General features: G+C 50.5%; 1 protein-coding gene across 3 annotated transcripts in view; it reads right to left on the reverse strand.

Moving 5' to 3' along the window:
- Window positions 1–1,862: 1,862 nt before the first annotated feature.
- Window positions 1,863–17,918, reverse strand: part of SRGAP3 (SLIT-ROBO Rho GTPase activating protein 3) — a 133,590-nt gene continuing 117,534 nt past the window's right edge. For 2 of the 3 annotated variants that reach the window (XM_030043882.2, XM_030043884.2), the window contains exons 16-22: window positions 15,460–15,565; window positions 14,958–15,185; window positions 13,369–13,448; window positions 10,214–10,394; window positions 9,476–9,625; window positions 8,780–9,107; window positions 1,863–6,212 (exon numbers count right to left, since the gene is read on the reverse strand). In XM_030043882.2, the coding sequence (XP_029899742.1) occupies window positions 5,796–6,212; window positions 8,780–9,107; window positions 9,476–9,625; window positions 10,214–10,394; window positions 13,369–13,448; window positions 14,958–15,185; window positions 15,460–15,565 (1,490 nt within the window). In that variant the 3' untranslated portion in view covers window positions 1,863–5,795. The remainder of the gene's footprint in view (window positions 6,213–8,779; window positions 9,108–9,475; window positions 9,626–10,213; window positions 10,395–13,368; window positions 13,449–14,957; window positions 15,186–15,459; window positions 15,566–17,918) is intronic. The other variant, XM_030043885.2, reaches the window with a different exon arrangement.

A 17,918-nucleotide genomic window follows, 5' to 3' on the forward strand; every position in this document is an offset into this window, starting at 1 on the left:
AGCCGAGTGTGACACGTCCTCTGTGGCAGGGCTGGGGGGGTTCCCCACACGGGGGGCTGGCAGCGGCGGGGGGACACACACTGGAATTCAGTTTTCCAGCAGGCCTGTCACGAACCAGGTGAAGCAGCTCTGGCTGCTCGGCAGCTGACAGTGGGTTTCTGTGGGGAGGGGGCAATTGTCGATAACAGGAGTGGAGGCACAGGGCCCCCGGTCCCGGAGGGGCTCTGCCAGGGAGCCACGTCCACAGATGGGGGGGCAGCAGGTAAACCCCCTCTGGGGCAGAGCCGCTCGGGGGGGGTCCGGTGGTGGTGGGGAGGAACGACCCCTGAAGAAAAACACCGTTCAATGTGAGAACAAGGGAACCGTGGCAGGTCTCTACGGGCATGAACGTGCTCACACAGCGAGTGGCTGGAGGGATGCAAGAGCGCCGTGTTGTGGTCCACACCCCCCCCCCTCCAGTGATAATTAATGTCTGTGTAATCAGCTTTCGAAAAGAAAAGCAAGCCTACTCTTTTAACGCTTCACTGCCAAAGCCGCCCTCCGGATTTTGAGAGCAATACTAATCCAATGCTCCCACACGGGCGAGCCCTAACGCGCTGAACTGCTGAGAAGGGCTCACAGCGTGAAAGGTTGGGGAAAAACAAGGTAGCATCGACACGAGATCGAGTCTTGACCCCCCCCGCAAAACACACGAAGGGCAAGCAGGGGGAGGCAGCGGGGACGCTCAGCCCAGCTCCTCTTGGGCATTCACCCCTACCCACCCCACTCGTGGCTGCTCGTGGGGGGGGGGGGGCCGCGTCCCTGCCGCAAGCGCTGGCCCCCGCAGTGGTGCGGCCCCGCTGTCCCCGTTCAGCATCACCCTGGCCTTATTGAGCTGACATTCCTCCTAAGGCACAGACACACCGAGGTCCCGGGAGCTCACGCAGGCAGAGGCGAAGGTGAGGTCTCTCCGGAGCAGATGTGGAGCGCAGCTTCTCAGCTGCCATCCTCACCTACCCCATTCCCCACCCGAGGCAGCCTTCCCCTGTGGGCGAGCAATAAACCACCCAAAGGTGCTCTCACCGAAGCAGGAGGTTTGCAAAGGGATTGAATTGCCTGAAGACGGGCGCAGGCAGCGAGGGCTGGAAGCGATTCCTGCACCAGGGGCTGGGAGAGCTGAGGACAGCCCTTCCCCACCAGCCCTCGCCCCAGGAGGAGCCTAACACACCCCCACAGCCCCCTCCTCAGCGTTTAACTACTGCGGTTTCAGCACAGTGAGCTTCAAGGCAAAGATTCGTTCAAAATAAAATGGAAGAACATTCCTGTTGGTTTTACCTAAATGCATTTAAAATAATAACATTTAGAAGAAGAAACGACACCTCCGAAACACAGGGTACATCTTGGCTGGTGTAGATAAGCCCAGGCCCTCCCACGCCAGCAGAAATGGCCAAATTTACACCCTCTTGGAGGCGGCGGTTTGGTTTTTTTATTGCCCTACATGTCTGTTCCCTGCGTGTTTTCACCATATGCCCAGGGCTGAGAGGAAGGAGCCCATCTGTGCTCTCAGCAGTTCATCTAAACACACACAGCGGAACACACCAAGTCAGCCACGGCGAGCGACCGCGGGCCTGGCTCGTGGCTACAGGGGAGCAGCGGCCAGGAGACGCGGCCAACGGCACCACCGCTGCCCGCCGGCATGGGGAAGGTGCTGCGCGGCTGCTGCGTGGCAGCTCTGGAGGAGGACCCCGGCCACTGCCTCCGGACTGGGGTGCAGGGGACGGGGAAGCCGCGAGCACGGGTGCAGGCGCAGGCAGGGGTGCAGGCAGGGGTGCCAGCCCACACGGCTCCCAGAGGCAGCAAATATTCTGAAACTACAGCCAGCGTTTTTGAGAAAAGTTAAGCAGTTTTATTCAACGGGATGAGTCCACACCCAACCAGTGGCTTCATCTACATGGCATCATCAGCATACATGACAGAGGACCCACTCAGACACTCTAGCTGAACAGCATCTCACCATACGTTACAGAGACAACACCAGAGGAGGAGGACGACCGTTACAAAGGGCAGCCAGCCAGCGGTTTCCTACAGCTTCCCGGCGTAACCAAACCCATCCCCACCAGACTACGCAGCCCAGCCACTCGGAAGCAGATCAGACTCGGGACATCTACTGCCGCACCGTGAAAACCACAACACTGCTAGTTAAATAACACAGTCCAGGGTTTACAAAAATGACCTACCAGGAGTACTTCAGCCTAAGGAAGAAAGTGCACTGTCATCACCACCCCGGGGACCGACACACTCGCGCGCATCGCTGAAGAGTCTGTACGGAGAAGAGAGCGCCGTGGGTGCCGTTGCTTTCAAGGCAGCAGCGCCGAAGGCAACGCCGAGCCCCGGGGAGGGTGGGCAAGTGCCAAGCTGCCCCTCCGGAGGCGGCCACGGCACCGTGGGACGGGACGGGGCAGGTCCGCGGGGACCCGGCGGGGTCTGCAGGAGCCGAGCCGGGGGTCGGCACTCGCTCTGCACAGCAGAGAAACAACTGCTCCGTGAAGATGCCCTCCTCTTGGCTGCCGCGTCCCCGCGGAGGGGCTGTGCCGGTGCCTCCGGACCCTCGCCCAGCGGGGCGGTGGGAGGCAGGGCGCTCCCACCGCCCGCTCACGTCAGCGACTCGGCCATAAGTTCTCACAGTGAAAGCTCTGTGAACTCTCTGAAGCCTACAGTCTTTACGCCTTTGGAGAGGTATCGAGGATCGGGGTAAAGTTACTCATAAAACATGAGCAGGTTCCAGTTGTGATACTCCTACAATGTACGTGTTTCAATTTTGTGCCAAGTTAGCTTGCAGAAAAATACATTTCTTCCCTTAAATTTACAGTAGTTAAAACTACAATTTGAATACCGTATTAAAAAGGGGTAGTTTATTCTTCAACAAAACGTCCTGGTTTTCTTTTCTTTAAAAAAAAATTTAAAAGGACTTTAAAAGCAATCACCCCCAGCACAACGCAACTGTACAAAGGAAATCATGATGTGTACAGCTCCTAGGACATTAACTCCAAGCATTTGTTCTGGTGCTCAAAAAGGCACTTAAAGATAAGAAAACAATTGTATTAAAAACCCACAACAAAACGAAACAAAGGAAAACGAAAGGCAATAATTTAACAGAAAGACACTGGAACTTGTACCGTATCTTCAAAAGTAAGAAGGGAGGAAAAAAAAAAACCCTAATAAACACGGTTTTGCTATCAAGTCGTCTTTGAAAGTATATAAAAAAACCAGAAGACTGGCAAAGTGAATGTTCTCCAGGAACTAAATGGAAAAAAAAATAATAATTACTGGCAACGAATACACAGCTCTCGTGCCAAATGGGTTCCTTCCCTCCCCCTAAAAGCACATTTGCTGGTTCATTACTAGACCAGACTGACAGACTGTTTGAACATCTGCTGCCCGTAATGACAGAGGCATTGACCTCAGGGTTAGCCTAAGTTAGGAAAGGGGGGAAAAATTATGAAAAAAAATAAACATCAATATGAACCAATTGTGGTAATTACAAATGTCAACAATGTTAATAGACAAGTACATAAACACCATTTCCCCTTACAGCATTATACGGAGGAACAATGACAGAATCACTACATACAGTACTTCTCCCCCACTGTACACTGAAAGGTTAGCTTTGCGGCTTTGTTTTTTTATCTCTTTTTTTATTATCATTATTATTATTGGGTTTTATTTTTACATTGAGCTACCTACTAAGTGCAAAGATTTGGTGAGTGGCATTGGCTTTCATCTAATCTTAGCCTATTTTTTGTACAGTTTACATGTTAACAGTTACTTTCCAGCATTTAAGCAAGTACAGCAATATATATACACGGACTGGCAGGGGCAGGAGCCGGCCAGGAGCGGGGTGTGGAAGGGACACATGCTTGTGCGCTGGGCACAGGAACAAACAGCGGCCGGTCCCGCCGGGTTTGCGACGCCGGCTCCGTACCCGGCGCGGGGGTACCCGCGCCCACGGACGCGTGCCGGGTGAGCTCCCCAGCCGAGACGCGAGCCGCGGCAGGAGCGGTGGGCTCAGCCGCCCCGGCCGGCCCCTCCGCTGCCTTCTGGAAGTCAGGCTGCTCCTCCGGCCGCCTGCGAGCTGGGGTCTGCAGCGGTGCTGGAGAGAGGAGGAGGATGAAGGGGGGAACAAAAACAAGCCCTGGGCAGGGGCAGGTGACTGCTGGATGAGGCAGGAGGGCTCGCTAGCTTCTTCGCCCAGGGACAGACAGAACAGCAGAAATCAGAGATAGCGGGAAGAAAGGATGAACATGAAGGAGCCATTAGTGCAGCTCTTCTATGCAGCTGAAGAGACTCACCATGGCCCGTTTCACGGTGGGGCTGTACGTGATCATGTAGAAGTGACCAAATTAAACCACGGGTCATTGCATGGAAATCTGTACAAGAAGAAAAAAACTGCAGGAGAAGCACAGAGTGTCTTGAATTCAGCGCTTACAGAAGAGACTTGATTATCAGACAAAGTACCATGCAATCCCCAGCTCTTTCTGCATATTTTTTTCTGGGTTAAATGTTCAGAGGAAAAACAAAAAGTAGATTCTTTTGCATAAACTCAAACTGTTGTATTATATAGTACAGTACAGAAAGTGCAAAATATCACCCCATCAGATCGGTTCCGTATCTGATATGGTCAAATATGGCTCATGCTTTTCATGCAAGAAGATGCAATCTGAATCAAGACCCTCATGTACCACTGTGCAACTTCAAATAAAGGAACATTGTTGTACCAAAGCCTCCTCGCCTGTTTAGTCCCATCTGTTGAGACATCATTAGGTTTTTTTAAAAAAAAAGAAAAAAAAAAAAGAAAAAGAAGTGTGTGGGGAAAGGGAAATGAAGCATCTCAAAACTCAGTAAGTTACTCTATTTATGCTTTACCACAGGTTTGTCACTAGTCCTTGTTCATTCTGAAATCTTCAAGAAAATCGGAGTTCTGTGGACCCCATGGTGCAGGCAGGGCAGCACTGTGCCCCGGTGCAGCAGCAACGTCCTCCTCCCTGCGTGAAGCCAATGGAGTACACCTCGTTTTCTGTCCCCACTCCTGCCGGGTGCCGCTGGCCGGGGCGTCACAGCACACGCGAAGGCGTCTCGGGATTCAGCTTGAAAAGACACTCCAGCCAGCCTGACACACACTGGCATTTATGAATTTCCAGCTCTTCTCCATAGGCCAGCAGTGAACAAAACCCACTGTATCTACCCCCTCCCCCCCCCCTTTTTTTTTTAAATGCCACGAGGTGCAGAAAATAAATTCCAGGATTGGCCTTGTATTGCTCGACGCACAGCTGCTATGTATCTCCACACACACACACACACACACACACGAATAGCCTGGGAAAAAACCCAAATCAACCCAACATCTCTAGAGAGGACATTTCAGAGCCAGTTTCTGAGGTAAATCTACTTTTTTAAAAAAGTCACCGAATTCTGTACACTTATTTTTTTTAATATATACTTCTACATATAGCGTGTATTCTCCAGTGCCGACACATAGACCCGCCGTCTCCTCCTGCCGTAGGACTGCAAGCTTGGGAAGTGTTTCTGCATGGACGGGTGTGTGTGTGCACACATATGTACATACACACACACACACACACACACGTATGTACAATCAACCATCAGGCCTAGGCTACGCACTTGTTCCCCTTTTGGAGAGGTTCCTCTTGAGCACGGTTTTGACTTCCCGCTTGGCCGAGCGAGGCTTTGCCGAGCTGCCGGCCCTGCTCCCACCATCCAGGCGCTGGCTCTCCCCGCCGCAGTCCCCGCGCTCCAGCCTACATGGTGCCCGATTTATCCGTCGAGCTACTGGGGAAGAGCTTCTCGGTGGGGGTGACGGCGGGGCTGCCCACCCCTGAGCTGCTGCTGCTGCTGGAGCGGTGCTGCACCACCGGCCGCACCGGCCGCATCGGCGGGGGCCGCAGCTGAGCCCCGGCCAGCCGGGCCGACAGTGCCGGCTTGAAGGTGGTCATCATCTCCGTGGTGGAGCTGCTGCTGCGCCGCATGGCAGCGTCGGGGTCCCGGATCAGGATGGTGTGGAGGGGGCTGGCGGGCTCCGAGTTGGCGGCACCCATCGGGGGGTTCTTCATGGGCTCCAGCGTGTCCAGGACCACGTCGGGGGCCTGCTTGGCCGTGTTCTGCCTCTCCAGCTCCCGCAGTTCGTTCAGCGCCGTGCTCATGGTCTTCTCGATATCCTGTGAACGCCACCGACAAAGGGATGTCAGCACCGCGCCACAGCATCAACCCGCTCTCCTGCACCCCACCCGTGGAGATGCCCCCCACCCTGGCATGTGTGTCTGTCTGTGTGGGTCTCTGACCTAACACGGGGCCTCCAGGCAAAGCAGGAGCTTTGGGAGAAGATGTAAAGCCCAAACGCTGGCCGCGCAAAGGTGCCTCACGTCTCCCAAGTCAACAGGAGTTTGGTCGCCAGCTCCAAAGGGAGCAAGCTCCAGGCACCATGAGTGATGGGGTGAACATCAGCCTGTCCACATCTCCAACGAGACAGGGCATCTCCACGCTGCCCTGCAACACTGAGGCTGGTTTCTCCCCAAAAAAGGAGGTCCTGCAGCCTCCATCTGATGTACAAGAGCTCTGCTGTCCCTGTGCCTACAGGGCAGTGGGCACATGTGGGGACAGAAACACACAGGGATGTATGCAGAGTAAGCGGCACGATGGCAGCTCGCCATAAATAGAAGAGAGGCAGCGAGAAGGCCTCTCCTTGCTTGCAGGGAGGGACCCGAGGTGAGACCGGCCCCAGCCCCTCACCACCTGCCCACCTCTGGTCATGTCTCCTAGGCACGGATCCCATGGGTCCGTCCACAGAGATCCTCCAGAAGGTGAACCCAGTTGAACTAGAAGTGTCCATTTAAAGGAAATTAGCTAAATTGCCTACAATGGTATTGCTGATAGTCTCATTCAGAAATAGAGAGGCCCTAGTCTGGCTTCACTTAAATCCACCTTAACTGAATTAAGGCCACTAACTCAGAAAGAGACCATTTGAAAAGTGATTTAAGGCAACTGAATCAATCATTTAAGAAGTAGCTCTAGTTAACTCTCCTCGCTGTCCTTCTGTAGACAAGTCCTTAATTTTATAATGCATACAAAACGCTTGGTGAGCCTCAGATAATGTTCAGAGGATCAGCAGAAGGGAAATAATTTATCAAGTTAGCTCCAATTAATTCTACTAAGCTGCTCAGATAATGAGTGAAAATATTCACCAAGAGCTAAGCCTCAGGACTACCAGTCCAGCAGCTCTACAGACTTCAAGGTATTTACATCAGCTGAGCGAGAATCTTTTTCAAGGTTTAAAAAAACAACGCAAAACCCCAAAACCCAAGAAAATTGTGCGTATCATGCTCTGTCCTCAGCATTCACCCGTCCCTCTGGAGGCTCCCGGACCCCACAGCCTTGCACTGCAGCTGGGGAACGCAGCCCCAGGGTGCCGTGCTACTGGCCATCAGCCGAGACCGGGGACTTTGTGCGTGCTGTTATCCTGTCCCAAGGTGGACGTGGTGCCTCAGCTCGAGCCATCGCTCAGGGCACGCGCTGTGCTACGACCGTAACTTTGTAAATTGATCACACCAAACGCAAGCTCTTGATGGACAGAGAAGCTGGGTAGCGTGCTGCAGAGCAAGAGAACAAGGAGCGTGGCTGGTGGAAAAGCAAACAGGACAGTAAGAGTTCTTCCTTTCTGCAATCATCATTAATTATCCCACTGAAAGCAGCTGATTTGACACATAATAGCCTGCCAAACCCTGTGGCACACGAGCTGCTGCCGGGTGGAGGGCAGCGGTCTCCCCAGCAGCTGCACCCCTCCGCCTGGGCATCACCCACCGTCCCCCAGCTGCTGCTCCTGCCGGAGAGTGGCATGAAGCAAACTGCCAGCAAACTGCTGAAATAGGGGATGGTGAACAGCCTGTACACGGTGCTCCCAGCCCCTGAACCAGCCCGACCCATGGTTGTTTGGACACATCCACAGGGACTGTGCCTGAACTATGTGGTCCCAAAGAGGCTGGGGAATCCTGCCGCCTCCATGAAGGGACTGTTCTCTGAGATGTTGACAGGTTTGGTATAACCTGACTGATACCTGGCTGGGGGCCTCCTGCCGCCTGCTCCATGAAGGGACTGTTCTCTGAGATGTTGACAGGTTTGGTATAACCTGACTGATACCTGGCTGGGGGCCTCCTGCCAGCGGTAGGGAGAGGAGACCTGCAGGCTGTGCTGGAGGTAACATGAATTTAATGAGCACTGTGGAACCAACGGCCTAGTGTGATGCCAATGATGTTGCATGGCTGGAGGTGTCACACTGAGATTAGACTAACATTTTCAGGTCCCAGCTACAAACAGTCAGTAACAAACCTGAAGCACCTTTCTCCAAACATCCAGCATCAAATGCTGATTCGGCAAATCCAGTTTTCTCCATCTAAGCTCCTTATGGAGCATCAGATGAAGATAATGCGCTTCCCTCCCTGCGGGAGGTGAGTGCATTTTGGTGGTGGATCGAACGTTTCTGTCTATTGCTTCAAAGAATGCTCCAAAGGTTTGTGGAAGGAGGCAGTATCTTTTATTAGACCAACCGATAGCTGGAAAAGCAGGCAAGCTGTTGGCTGCTCATTTTTATCTTTAAACCATCACAGCTACAACAGCACTGTAATTCTGAAGTGCGTTGAGATGGAAGGGGCTCTGCGGTGCAACCCGAGTGACCTTTATTTTATAGCCTCTCGATCCCTGGGCACTGAGAGCCACTTCACAACCCTCTTACCTCAGCAAGTGCTTCTGCTTCTAGAGATTTCTGATCTCCGAGACTACTGTGTCTAGTCGATCCACAGGTCGATCTCAGCGGGTGGCCATCAGACAAGGCCTTCCTGTCTGGGAAATTGATGCTGCCTGCACTGCCGAATGTCGCCATTCTGCGCTTTTCAGGACTCTCAATCCTGCCCCTGTTAAGAGGTATTTTGTGGGGGCTGCTAGGGCAGGCCGCTGCTCGAGGAGGAGTGTCTATGCCAGGACCCATCCCTCGGGGTGGGCTGTGGGTGTCCCCCCCACTTCGACGGCGAGGGATAGCTGCACCGTCAGACCTCAATCTCACTCTGCAAAGAATCCATCACAAGACTAGGTCACTGTCCGTCAGACTGAAAGCATCTGGTTGCATGCTGTAAGACAATTGCTCAGCTCTGAGAGTTCAGCTCAAACCAAACTCGAGCCTTTCAGCTCCAGAAGACTACGGCAAGAGAGAAGACAGACATTTTAGCCAGTGCCAAGAAAGGGACAGCACAGTACCTTCTTTACTTGTTAAGATCTACATTAGCAGTGCACATGAAAACCCCCTCCATGCTCATATTATTCTGCAGTCCTTACTGAAGCCTTCCCTTCTGTCTTGCCCTACACCACACACAGACTCTCCCCGCACGTGACAGCGACCACCTCTGTGTTCATAGGAGAATTAGAGTTTCCCTACCGGCCCATTACTCCCCCAAAGCCATAGTCCACAATATGATCCGTCGGAGACTGGATGTCGTTCTTGGAAGAGGCTTTATCATCCAGCAGTGGTCCGCTGCTTGCCTCGCTGTCCGCCTTCTGACTCAGGCTGTCGGAGAACGCATCATCCCTAGGAAAAGGAGACCTCCATGAGTTAACAGGGCTCTGCCCCAGGAGAGAGGCGAGGGCCCAGCCACAGCATGGATCTGAACATCACCACTCCAGCAGCTCCAGACTTTGTTAACAAAGGGCTGGACCAAGGCCACCACTTCAGACAGTACCTAGAGCTTGGAAAAAGTGAGCATCACATCTCCCTATCAACCTGTGCTGTAGTTGCCATTTTAATGAATCCAGGTACAGTACTTGTAATGGAAGCAGCATCTGCGAAGGACGCTGGGATCTGCCTACAGGCCAGCTGAGCACTGAACAGTGCCAGGGCAAGGTACAGAGGGGGCAAGGCCAATACTAAGCCTGGGTCATGCCACTTTGAGGAGTCAGTGATAGATGGGGTTCAGGCACACTGAGGTACAATATTTAGTGCTTGGCTTTATCAGCTTGAACGAGAAACTATCTGAGGTAGATGCAAACCAGATCCAGATTTCTCACCAAAGTCATTAAACCTGGGAAAATCTGACCACCTATTTTAGGTGGCTAAAGATGGACCTCATGTAATTACGTGATTTTAACATCCTGGATCAACACATGCCACTTTACTTACATGTCCTGCACCACAATGTACTGGTGGGGTATAAGGCCATCCACACCATTATGTCTCCCTTCCCACCAGTCTTCTGATGCCCGATGGTACAGGAGGAGCGAAGCTCCTTTCTTAAAGGAGAGCTCTCGTGGAGATCGTCCAATGTAGTCAAACTTTGCTATGGCTTCAATCTGCTCCACTTCTGCAAAGGAGAGAAGGACAGATAGAGAAAAGCTTAGTTCAACAATCACAAGGGCACAATAAATCCTAGAAAGAGACATCTCACCAGAACAGCAGTAGTGCTGCTGCCCTAGCTTCCCGAGAGCATCTTACACTGAGTACAAACCATCTTATTTTTAGACTGATCAATTCTTTTTGTTCTTCCAGCCTTCCTGGAATTTCTCACAGACTCACAAACTACCAGCAATTACAAAAAGCTACAAACCAGATGGGGAGTAGTTGAAATTTCCCTGTGTGCATACGGCATCGTCACCCGCACTCTCATTTTCTACCTATAAAGTGATTTCTTCGGTTGCAGAACCCCATTATCCTCCAGACTGGGATCTTGTTAAGCTGTGTCAGATACTGTGATCAAAGCCCCGCTTACGTTCTCTTCCTTTCCTTATCCTGGAGACAGTTTGGCCTGAATTATTGATGAGTAACGAATCCCCCTTTGGGGATCCCCATAGAAATGATGATACTGGCTCTGGCCAGGCAGCTGTTCCGCATCACACCCCCACATCTGCAGACCTTCCAGCACTCTACCTCACCGCTTCTCCACTTTTTCTAATTTAAGCTCTACCAAACACCAGGGATTCACAAATTGGGAGCTCAGGGCCTGAAATTCAAGAGGGCTGAGGCAGGACTTCACTTTGGGAGGTTATGAGCACACCAGGAGCCTTTGAGGCCCTGGCCAAGGGCATCACAGCAGGAGATGCTGGTGCACCCAAAGAGGAGCCTGGCTGGCGCCAAGGAGCCCGTGGAGGAGCCCAGCTCTTCTGCATATCTGTTTCCAGCTGGGAGCGCTGAATCCCAGAGAAACCACTGCAGTGACTGCAAGGCAGCAACGGCACTTCTCTCCTCACTGGCAAGAGCAGACTGCACTCTGCCTCACTTCGCTCTGAGACAGGGGTGAAAAAGCAGGCTGCCACCACTCAACTACCTGTAGCCCCTATGGGAGCCAGCAAGCAAGCAGTTAACGTACCTTGATAGTTTGAGACACCTGATCATTTTAAACCCCACCTGGAGACTGGCAGACAGGCAATGACAAAGCTAAACAGGGCAAATATGCCCAGTTCCTCCAGATCTGCCACATTCTCATTAGAACATGAAAACTTGCTCTGCTCCGTCTGCCTCATCACTAACCACAGGCTCAGCATCAGCAGCAATCAGGATGCGACCCCTCGCTCTGCTCAGTGACAAAATCCACACAGAGGAGGAGATACCGGAGGAAGACGTGGGAGACACTGAATCAGACCCTTGCGCCCTTCCTCGCCTCATGTGGGACAGGACAGGTCACTTCAGCAGACTGATTCTCCCCAGCTTAAAATACACATCTGCATCAACACAAGCAGCAGGGTGCTTGGGAGCACTACAGCAGATCAGTGAGGAATGCTCTGGAGGAAATGGAGTGGGGGAGGCTACCAGGAGGGCTTTCACAGCCCTGATAAAATATTGAGCTTCCCAGCAGGGAGGGTTCACGGGGCAAGGGAGAGGGGAATAAGGAATATGTGAATTCACAAAATAAAGCTGCTCCTCTTCTCTATGCTTGTACCACAGTTAATCACCCAGGAACTCCAAACAGAGCTATTAATGTGACCACCCAAGCATAAAATTGGCTAAATGGCAGCTCGCTCTCCTTCATCTTCTAGTCCTGTCGGCTCCTGTCTGTAGCTGAAAGCAGGTCCTGAGCTGTCCGGCCCAGCTGCGCCCTTCCCCTCCTCCCCGCAGTGCCGGCCAGCAGGGCAAGCCCTCCCGCCAGCTGCCAGCCTCGGAAGGTGTCAGCGTTTTGTCGGAGCAGAACGTGTCCAAGGAAACAGTGGCCATCAGGAAAGCAGAAGAGGCATTCGGCTGCCTGGTGCCCTTCCACACAGCAAAGTCCTGCCATTAAATGATGTCGTGGGGTTGCACATTCACCGTCCCTCAGCCATGCCAGCTGGGTCTCCTGGACTCGCCGTGGCTGGTGCCTCCGGGTGCAGGAAGCACAGCGCTTCCTCCTGCTTCGGTACCGCGTCCTGGAGCAAACACGCTTCTTGACCAGCTGTGCTAGCACCCCCGTTTCCACGCTCGCCTTTGTGATCGCCACGAGCTTCAAAGCTTTTACTGAGAGCCCATATGTGAAACTCCGAGCTGGTTTACGCAGACGTGCAGGCAGACAGGAGCTTACAGAAAGCTGGACCTGAGCCTCCTCCAGAGCGTGACCCAACACTGGTGATGCACCCAGTTGCAAGGGATTCACACCCGGCTGCACCCATCCACGCGGTCCTGGCTCACAACACATCCTACTTCACCCTCCGAAGCTGGCCAGCTCCACGGGCGTGACACGAGGAAAAACGAGCAGGCGGGTACTTTGTCACCAATGGAAACAGAACTGACTGTGGCTTGCTTGAATACAGGGGCACTGAGTTTCTGCCAAGGAGACGGCTGCTTGACAGGGGATTATCCACAGCCTCATAAAAGCAGCTGAAAGACCCCCTCACTTCAGAGTGCCCCCAACGGGGCCACTGATGTTCACTGTTTTCCCCGCAGTGCATCCAAGGGCCCGCAGCAAACAGAGCTGATCCCCCCCATGTCAGCCCCCCATCTCCCCTCCTGTCCTCATGAGCCATTTCACGCAGCGCGTCCTCACCATCATGTGGCATGTAAGCACAGACGATAAGGAGAAGGAAAAAAAAGTCATATATGGGATTAATGGAATCTCACAGAACAGCTCTAAAAAAACAACCCATGTATCCTGCCATGGAGTCAGACCACTGCAAAGGTCCCTGCACAACCTATACACAACATTTATTAACATGCATATTCATTAGTAAGCACACAAAAACATCAACCCCCACTAAAGTGCCAGATATTAGTTGAGGCCCTAATCTGATTAGGAGCGAAGTGCACACTGCTTTCCTGCATGCGCAGCTCTTCTAACACAGACCCAATTTTCTGCTGCTCACATCTGTGCTCACCATCATCACTGGTGTGTGGCTCCGTGCCGTTGTCATGGTCAACTTCATCGATGGTGCCTGGCTCGCTGTGTGGGCTGTCACTGAAATAAAATACACCATGCTTTCAAAGAAAGAACAAGATTCTGTTCCTAAGGTACTTAGCAAAAGTAAGTTGTTCAGGGAAATTCTGGCCCCTGTGACACTGGAAAGAGTTATGGTTTTAGTTTTCATAGGACTGAGATGGTCATTTTAAATCACAGCAGATCTCTGAACTTGCTTTGAGAACAGCAGACACTCGCACGTTGATCTTCAGGCCCAGAACGTCACATTCTGTTGCTTGTGCATCTTACTCGTATTTGGCAAAACAAATATAAAGTGATACCAAGTTAAAATGCTCCACTCACTCATTCACAATGAGTTTTAGCATTTTATCCTGTCCCTGCATCAGTAAGAATGGTGGCAAGTGATCAGCGTCAGGGAAGATTATGCCTCAGAAATGTATAGAGCTTGCACACAAACCAGTTCAAGTCTGTTATAAATACTGGTTTGTTAAAACTCAGATCTGAACGTCAATTTAGAATTCCAGCATCCTCCAGACAAATGTGCAATATCACCTACACTTCTAACGTGGGAGTTTTTTTATGGAGTTTTCCTATCCTGCATATACCAAGTAGCGCAAATTGTGCACCAGAAAGATGCGATGCAATGCAACTGCACACGGCTGATCCCATCCACAGCTAATGCAAACTCATCTGTCCTCTAACACTGACAAAACAAAAGGAATTGGTAGGTTCAGGTTAACTTCGGGCTAAGAGATTTCATCCAACTAGCAAATTATCATGGAACTATGAGACACTACTCAAAAATTCCAGCCTAGGAGGAATTTGGTTAGAATTGACCTAAAATTCTGTTTTGCTCTCAACACACTTCTCTGAATCTGCAGCTAAAATATTTTTTTTTATAAGTATTAATATTCCTATTGGAAACAATTTTCTCCTGAAGTTTTTACTGAGGTTTATAATGCTGAGTCAGCATGAGAAAAATGAAAAGAAAAACTCAGTGAAATTGCCTGTTTTCACCAGCAAGGCTAAAATGAAAAGCAAAGCTGACATATATAAGTAGAGACTAATTGGTTAGATGTGCAAAAGCCTCTTAGTTTTATGAAGGTATTTATAACTAAGAACCACACAGACAGCCTGGTATGGAGTAAGATTCTTAACCAGTGTAAAACAGCACAAGCATATCAAATACTTATCAATTGCACACCTAATTCATAATGTTTAACAGGAATAAATGCAAAAGGGCATGCCCCTTCTGCAAAGGGGCAAATTCACTAGCACTGTACTCAGCCTAGGCTCAGCTGCCCTGAATATTAAGTCTGAACTTCCCCAAAGCTCTCCTCACACCTCATCCTCCCAGGGATCTGCTCCCAAGAGCCCTCTTCCTACACTTGGGTGAGCTGGGGTCAATTCTCTGTCTACCAGGAATCAAGTCAAAACCCTGCATTTTGTCACAAGTTCACTCTTAACGTACAGTGCCAGAAGATAACCCTAACAAGGGGATCTGGCTTTAAGTTCTGCAAACAATGAAGTCCTGCCCCCGCTCCTTACCAGTACTCCTCCCCTCCAGTCATGCACTTCTCGTAGACAGGTCCTTCCAGCTCTCTGTGGCTGGGGAAGATGCCCTCGTGATTAATGATGATGGTTTTGATGACCTCATTGACATGGGCTTGGCAGGACACCGGATCCTGCCCATCTGGAATGTGCATCAGAGTGGGCCCAAAGCAGATGGCCAAGTTGTAGGGATCCATCATGTTCTCATCGCTGTACTGCGACAAGCTGCAAGCACAAGCATTAGGGAGGTGCGGTGCTGACTTTCCCCGCTCACTTAGAAAAACCTCCCACCAACAAACCCCCATCACGCAAAAAAGCAGTCATCACTGAACTGTACACCTTCCCTGAACACACAGCCATGGCTAGGCAAGGCTGAGGAAGGAGCAAAGTACAGCTCTCCGTGGCAATACCAAAAAGGACTCATGCAGCAAAGACAGGGAAGCCCTGAAAAAAAGGAGGACAAGGAGAAACTAAGTGAAAGAGGAAAAAAAAGACTCACTGATTAAGGAAAGCAAAAAGATATCTCATGACAACGATGACAGCCCGGGGCAGAGTGACGATGATTTGCTGGATCTGGTGCACTCTCTCAGTGGGGTTCTCGATTTCTGGAACATATGGATAGAAAGCACATCTTTAAACCTTCTCAGGACGAGACAATACGGCACCAGAGGGACTCGTTCTGGATCTAGTAGCCCACTATGCAAGGAAAACAATAGCCCGTTTCCAGATTTGACCCACTAAGGTTTGGCACTAAGGTCCAAGAAAAGAATCTGGGCATAGTGCTCTTCCACAGGTGAATTCATATCTATGTTCAGATTCAGTATAAACAGCCAAATAAACATTTCCATGGTTTTATTTTTAAAGTAACTGTTCATGCATTATTTAGTCCATTCCTCGACAAACAATTTTCAACAGCTTTAGTCAATGTGGCACTGGAAAATGGAGCACTGCTTGGTTCTCCAGTGCAGATTTGAAAATGAGGTTTTTATTCACGTTACTCTTACGGATTAACCATCAGGTCCTTCTGCGCCCTTCTGCTCCAGTCTCCCAGTGGTCTCAGTGGGAATTTAATCTGAACCGATTCCGAGTCAGCACTTTAAGATTCACTTCTTTCTATAGCAGGGCACAAAGCCCACAGCTGCTATCAGAAACCAGCTTCCTTCTGTAGGAAGCAGGTGACATAGAGCTATCTTGCTTTCAGCGCCAGCTCACTCGCCCAGGGACCCCTGTCCTGCCCCCCCACCCTCCTGCAGCCCTGCACCCAGAGGATGCTGGAGCCCCCGCGCAGCAGGAGAGCCCCGCTCCACCACCGACCTGCCCGGGGGGCTCAGCGCCATCCTGCACCAGCTGGCAGCACATGCCAGCCCCCAAGGCTACGGGGTTTTTAAGCTAGTATCTGCTCAATATGTTATGTAGATAGTTAATCCTGTGGCTTTTATTTTACAGAAAGCAGACAAAGATTACCAAAGCTTTCCTGAGAGCAGTCGGCCTCAGATGCATGGAAGAGGTGCTTACTTTACTATGCTGGCTCAAACTTGACATTTGCTAATTGTAATAAAATTCACTAAAAAGATGTAGCAGGCCTGCCATTTGTTCAAAATTCTGATCAAAATTTGGCGTCAGTACAAAGATGGAAATCTTTATAATATTTAATTTTGGAAATTTTTCCTTTTAAGGAATGTGTTGATCCCCTGTTATTGCTTACTGGGTTCTCTACTTCTTCAGTTTCGTTTCACTTAAGAGGACGTTTGTAAAAAAAAAAAAAAAAGAAATAAATAAAAACTGGATAAAACCCTACAACAATAGATATCTGTTCCAAAACCCAGAGGAAGAAATTGTCTTGAAGCACTTGCCTTTTTTCAGTTAGCAAAATGTTTCAACTGGCTGTAACTCAGAAGAATTAATGGAGTAATCATCAGTCACTCTACAATACAGGCACAACCCTGAATGAACCTTTGCAAACAAAGTGCCTTTTCTATCCTCCTATTTCTCATGTGCATTTGAGAAACGCTTCCATGTAAACTGTCCGTCCCTCACAAGCCAAAGGAAAAGCCAGCCTTTCATCTGCCACCAGCAAGCCTGGCTTCCCCATCACATCAGCAGGGAATGATGTGGCTCTGCAGCTTCCAGGGGCACTCAGAGGCCCTGCGACATGCGCAGCAGCACCTGCTGCAAAAACCTCATTCAGAATACCTTAGCAGGCGCCAAGGGAAATCAAGGTGGCTTTGTGATGCACTGCGGTGGAGAGCCCAGACAAACCGCTCGGCTGCGTTTAACCTTTCCACCGTAATTACAAAATGAGACAGAACATCCTACAGCAAGGGTGGCATTTTACTGAGCAGTGGTTCTCAAAGAAAGAAGGTTTCTTCAATCTGTTTAGGTTGGGACACCTATTACACAGCCTATATTTATGTGGCAGAAAATCAGATGCACTTAAGGTCAGATTTTTAATGGGAACGAGGCACTTCAATTCATTTAAAATCTATCCTTAATCAAAAGGTAGCAACAGCAGCAGGAAAAGAAAGGAAAGATGAGGAAAAGGAAGATTCTTGCTAAAATAAAAAAAACAAAGAAAGAAGAGAATACTATCCAGAAAATTAACACATGATGTTTGCAATGAAAAGCTCCCAAAAGCTTAATAAATTGTGCAAATTGGCATTAATTAGGGATGGTTCCAAAGCACAAGCCTATCTGCAAGCATACAGTCACATCACCAAGCACCAGGCATATTTCCTGGCACCGAACTGGACCCATCCCCTTCTCTGGGGGCTGTGCCCACTCAGGGACCCTGCTCTGCCTGCTGCAGGCCCCTCAGGGAGGGCAGCCAGAGTGAGGACTGCAAGCCAGGCTAAAAAATCCCTGTCCAGGGCACAAAACTGGTACAGAAACAGCTTCCTTTGTTTGCTGTGTTACAGGTGTGCTGTGCTGTTTTACACATCAAAACTGAAAGGCAACAGC

Source organism: Aquila chrysaetos, chromosome 20 (assembly GCF_900496995.4).
Source record: "Aquila chrysaetos chrysaetos chromosome 20, bAquChr1.4, whole genome shotgun sequence".
Lineage (NCBI taxonomy): Eukaryota > Metazoa > Chordata > Aves > Accipitriformes > Accipitridae > Aquila > Aquila chrysaetos.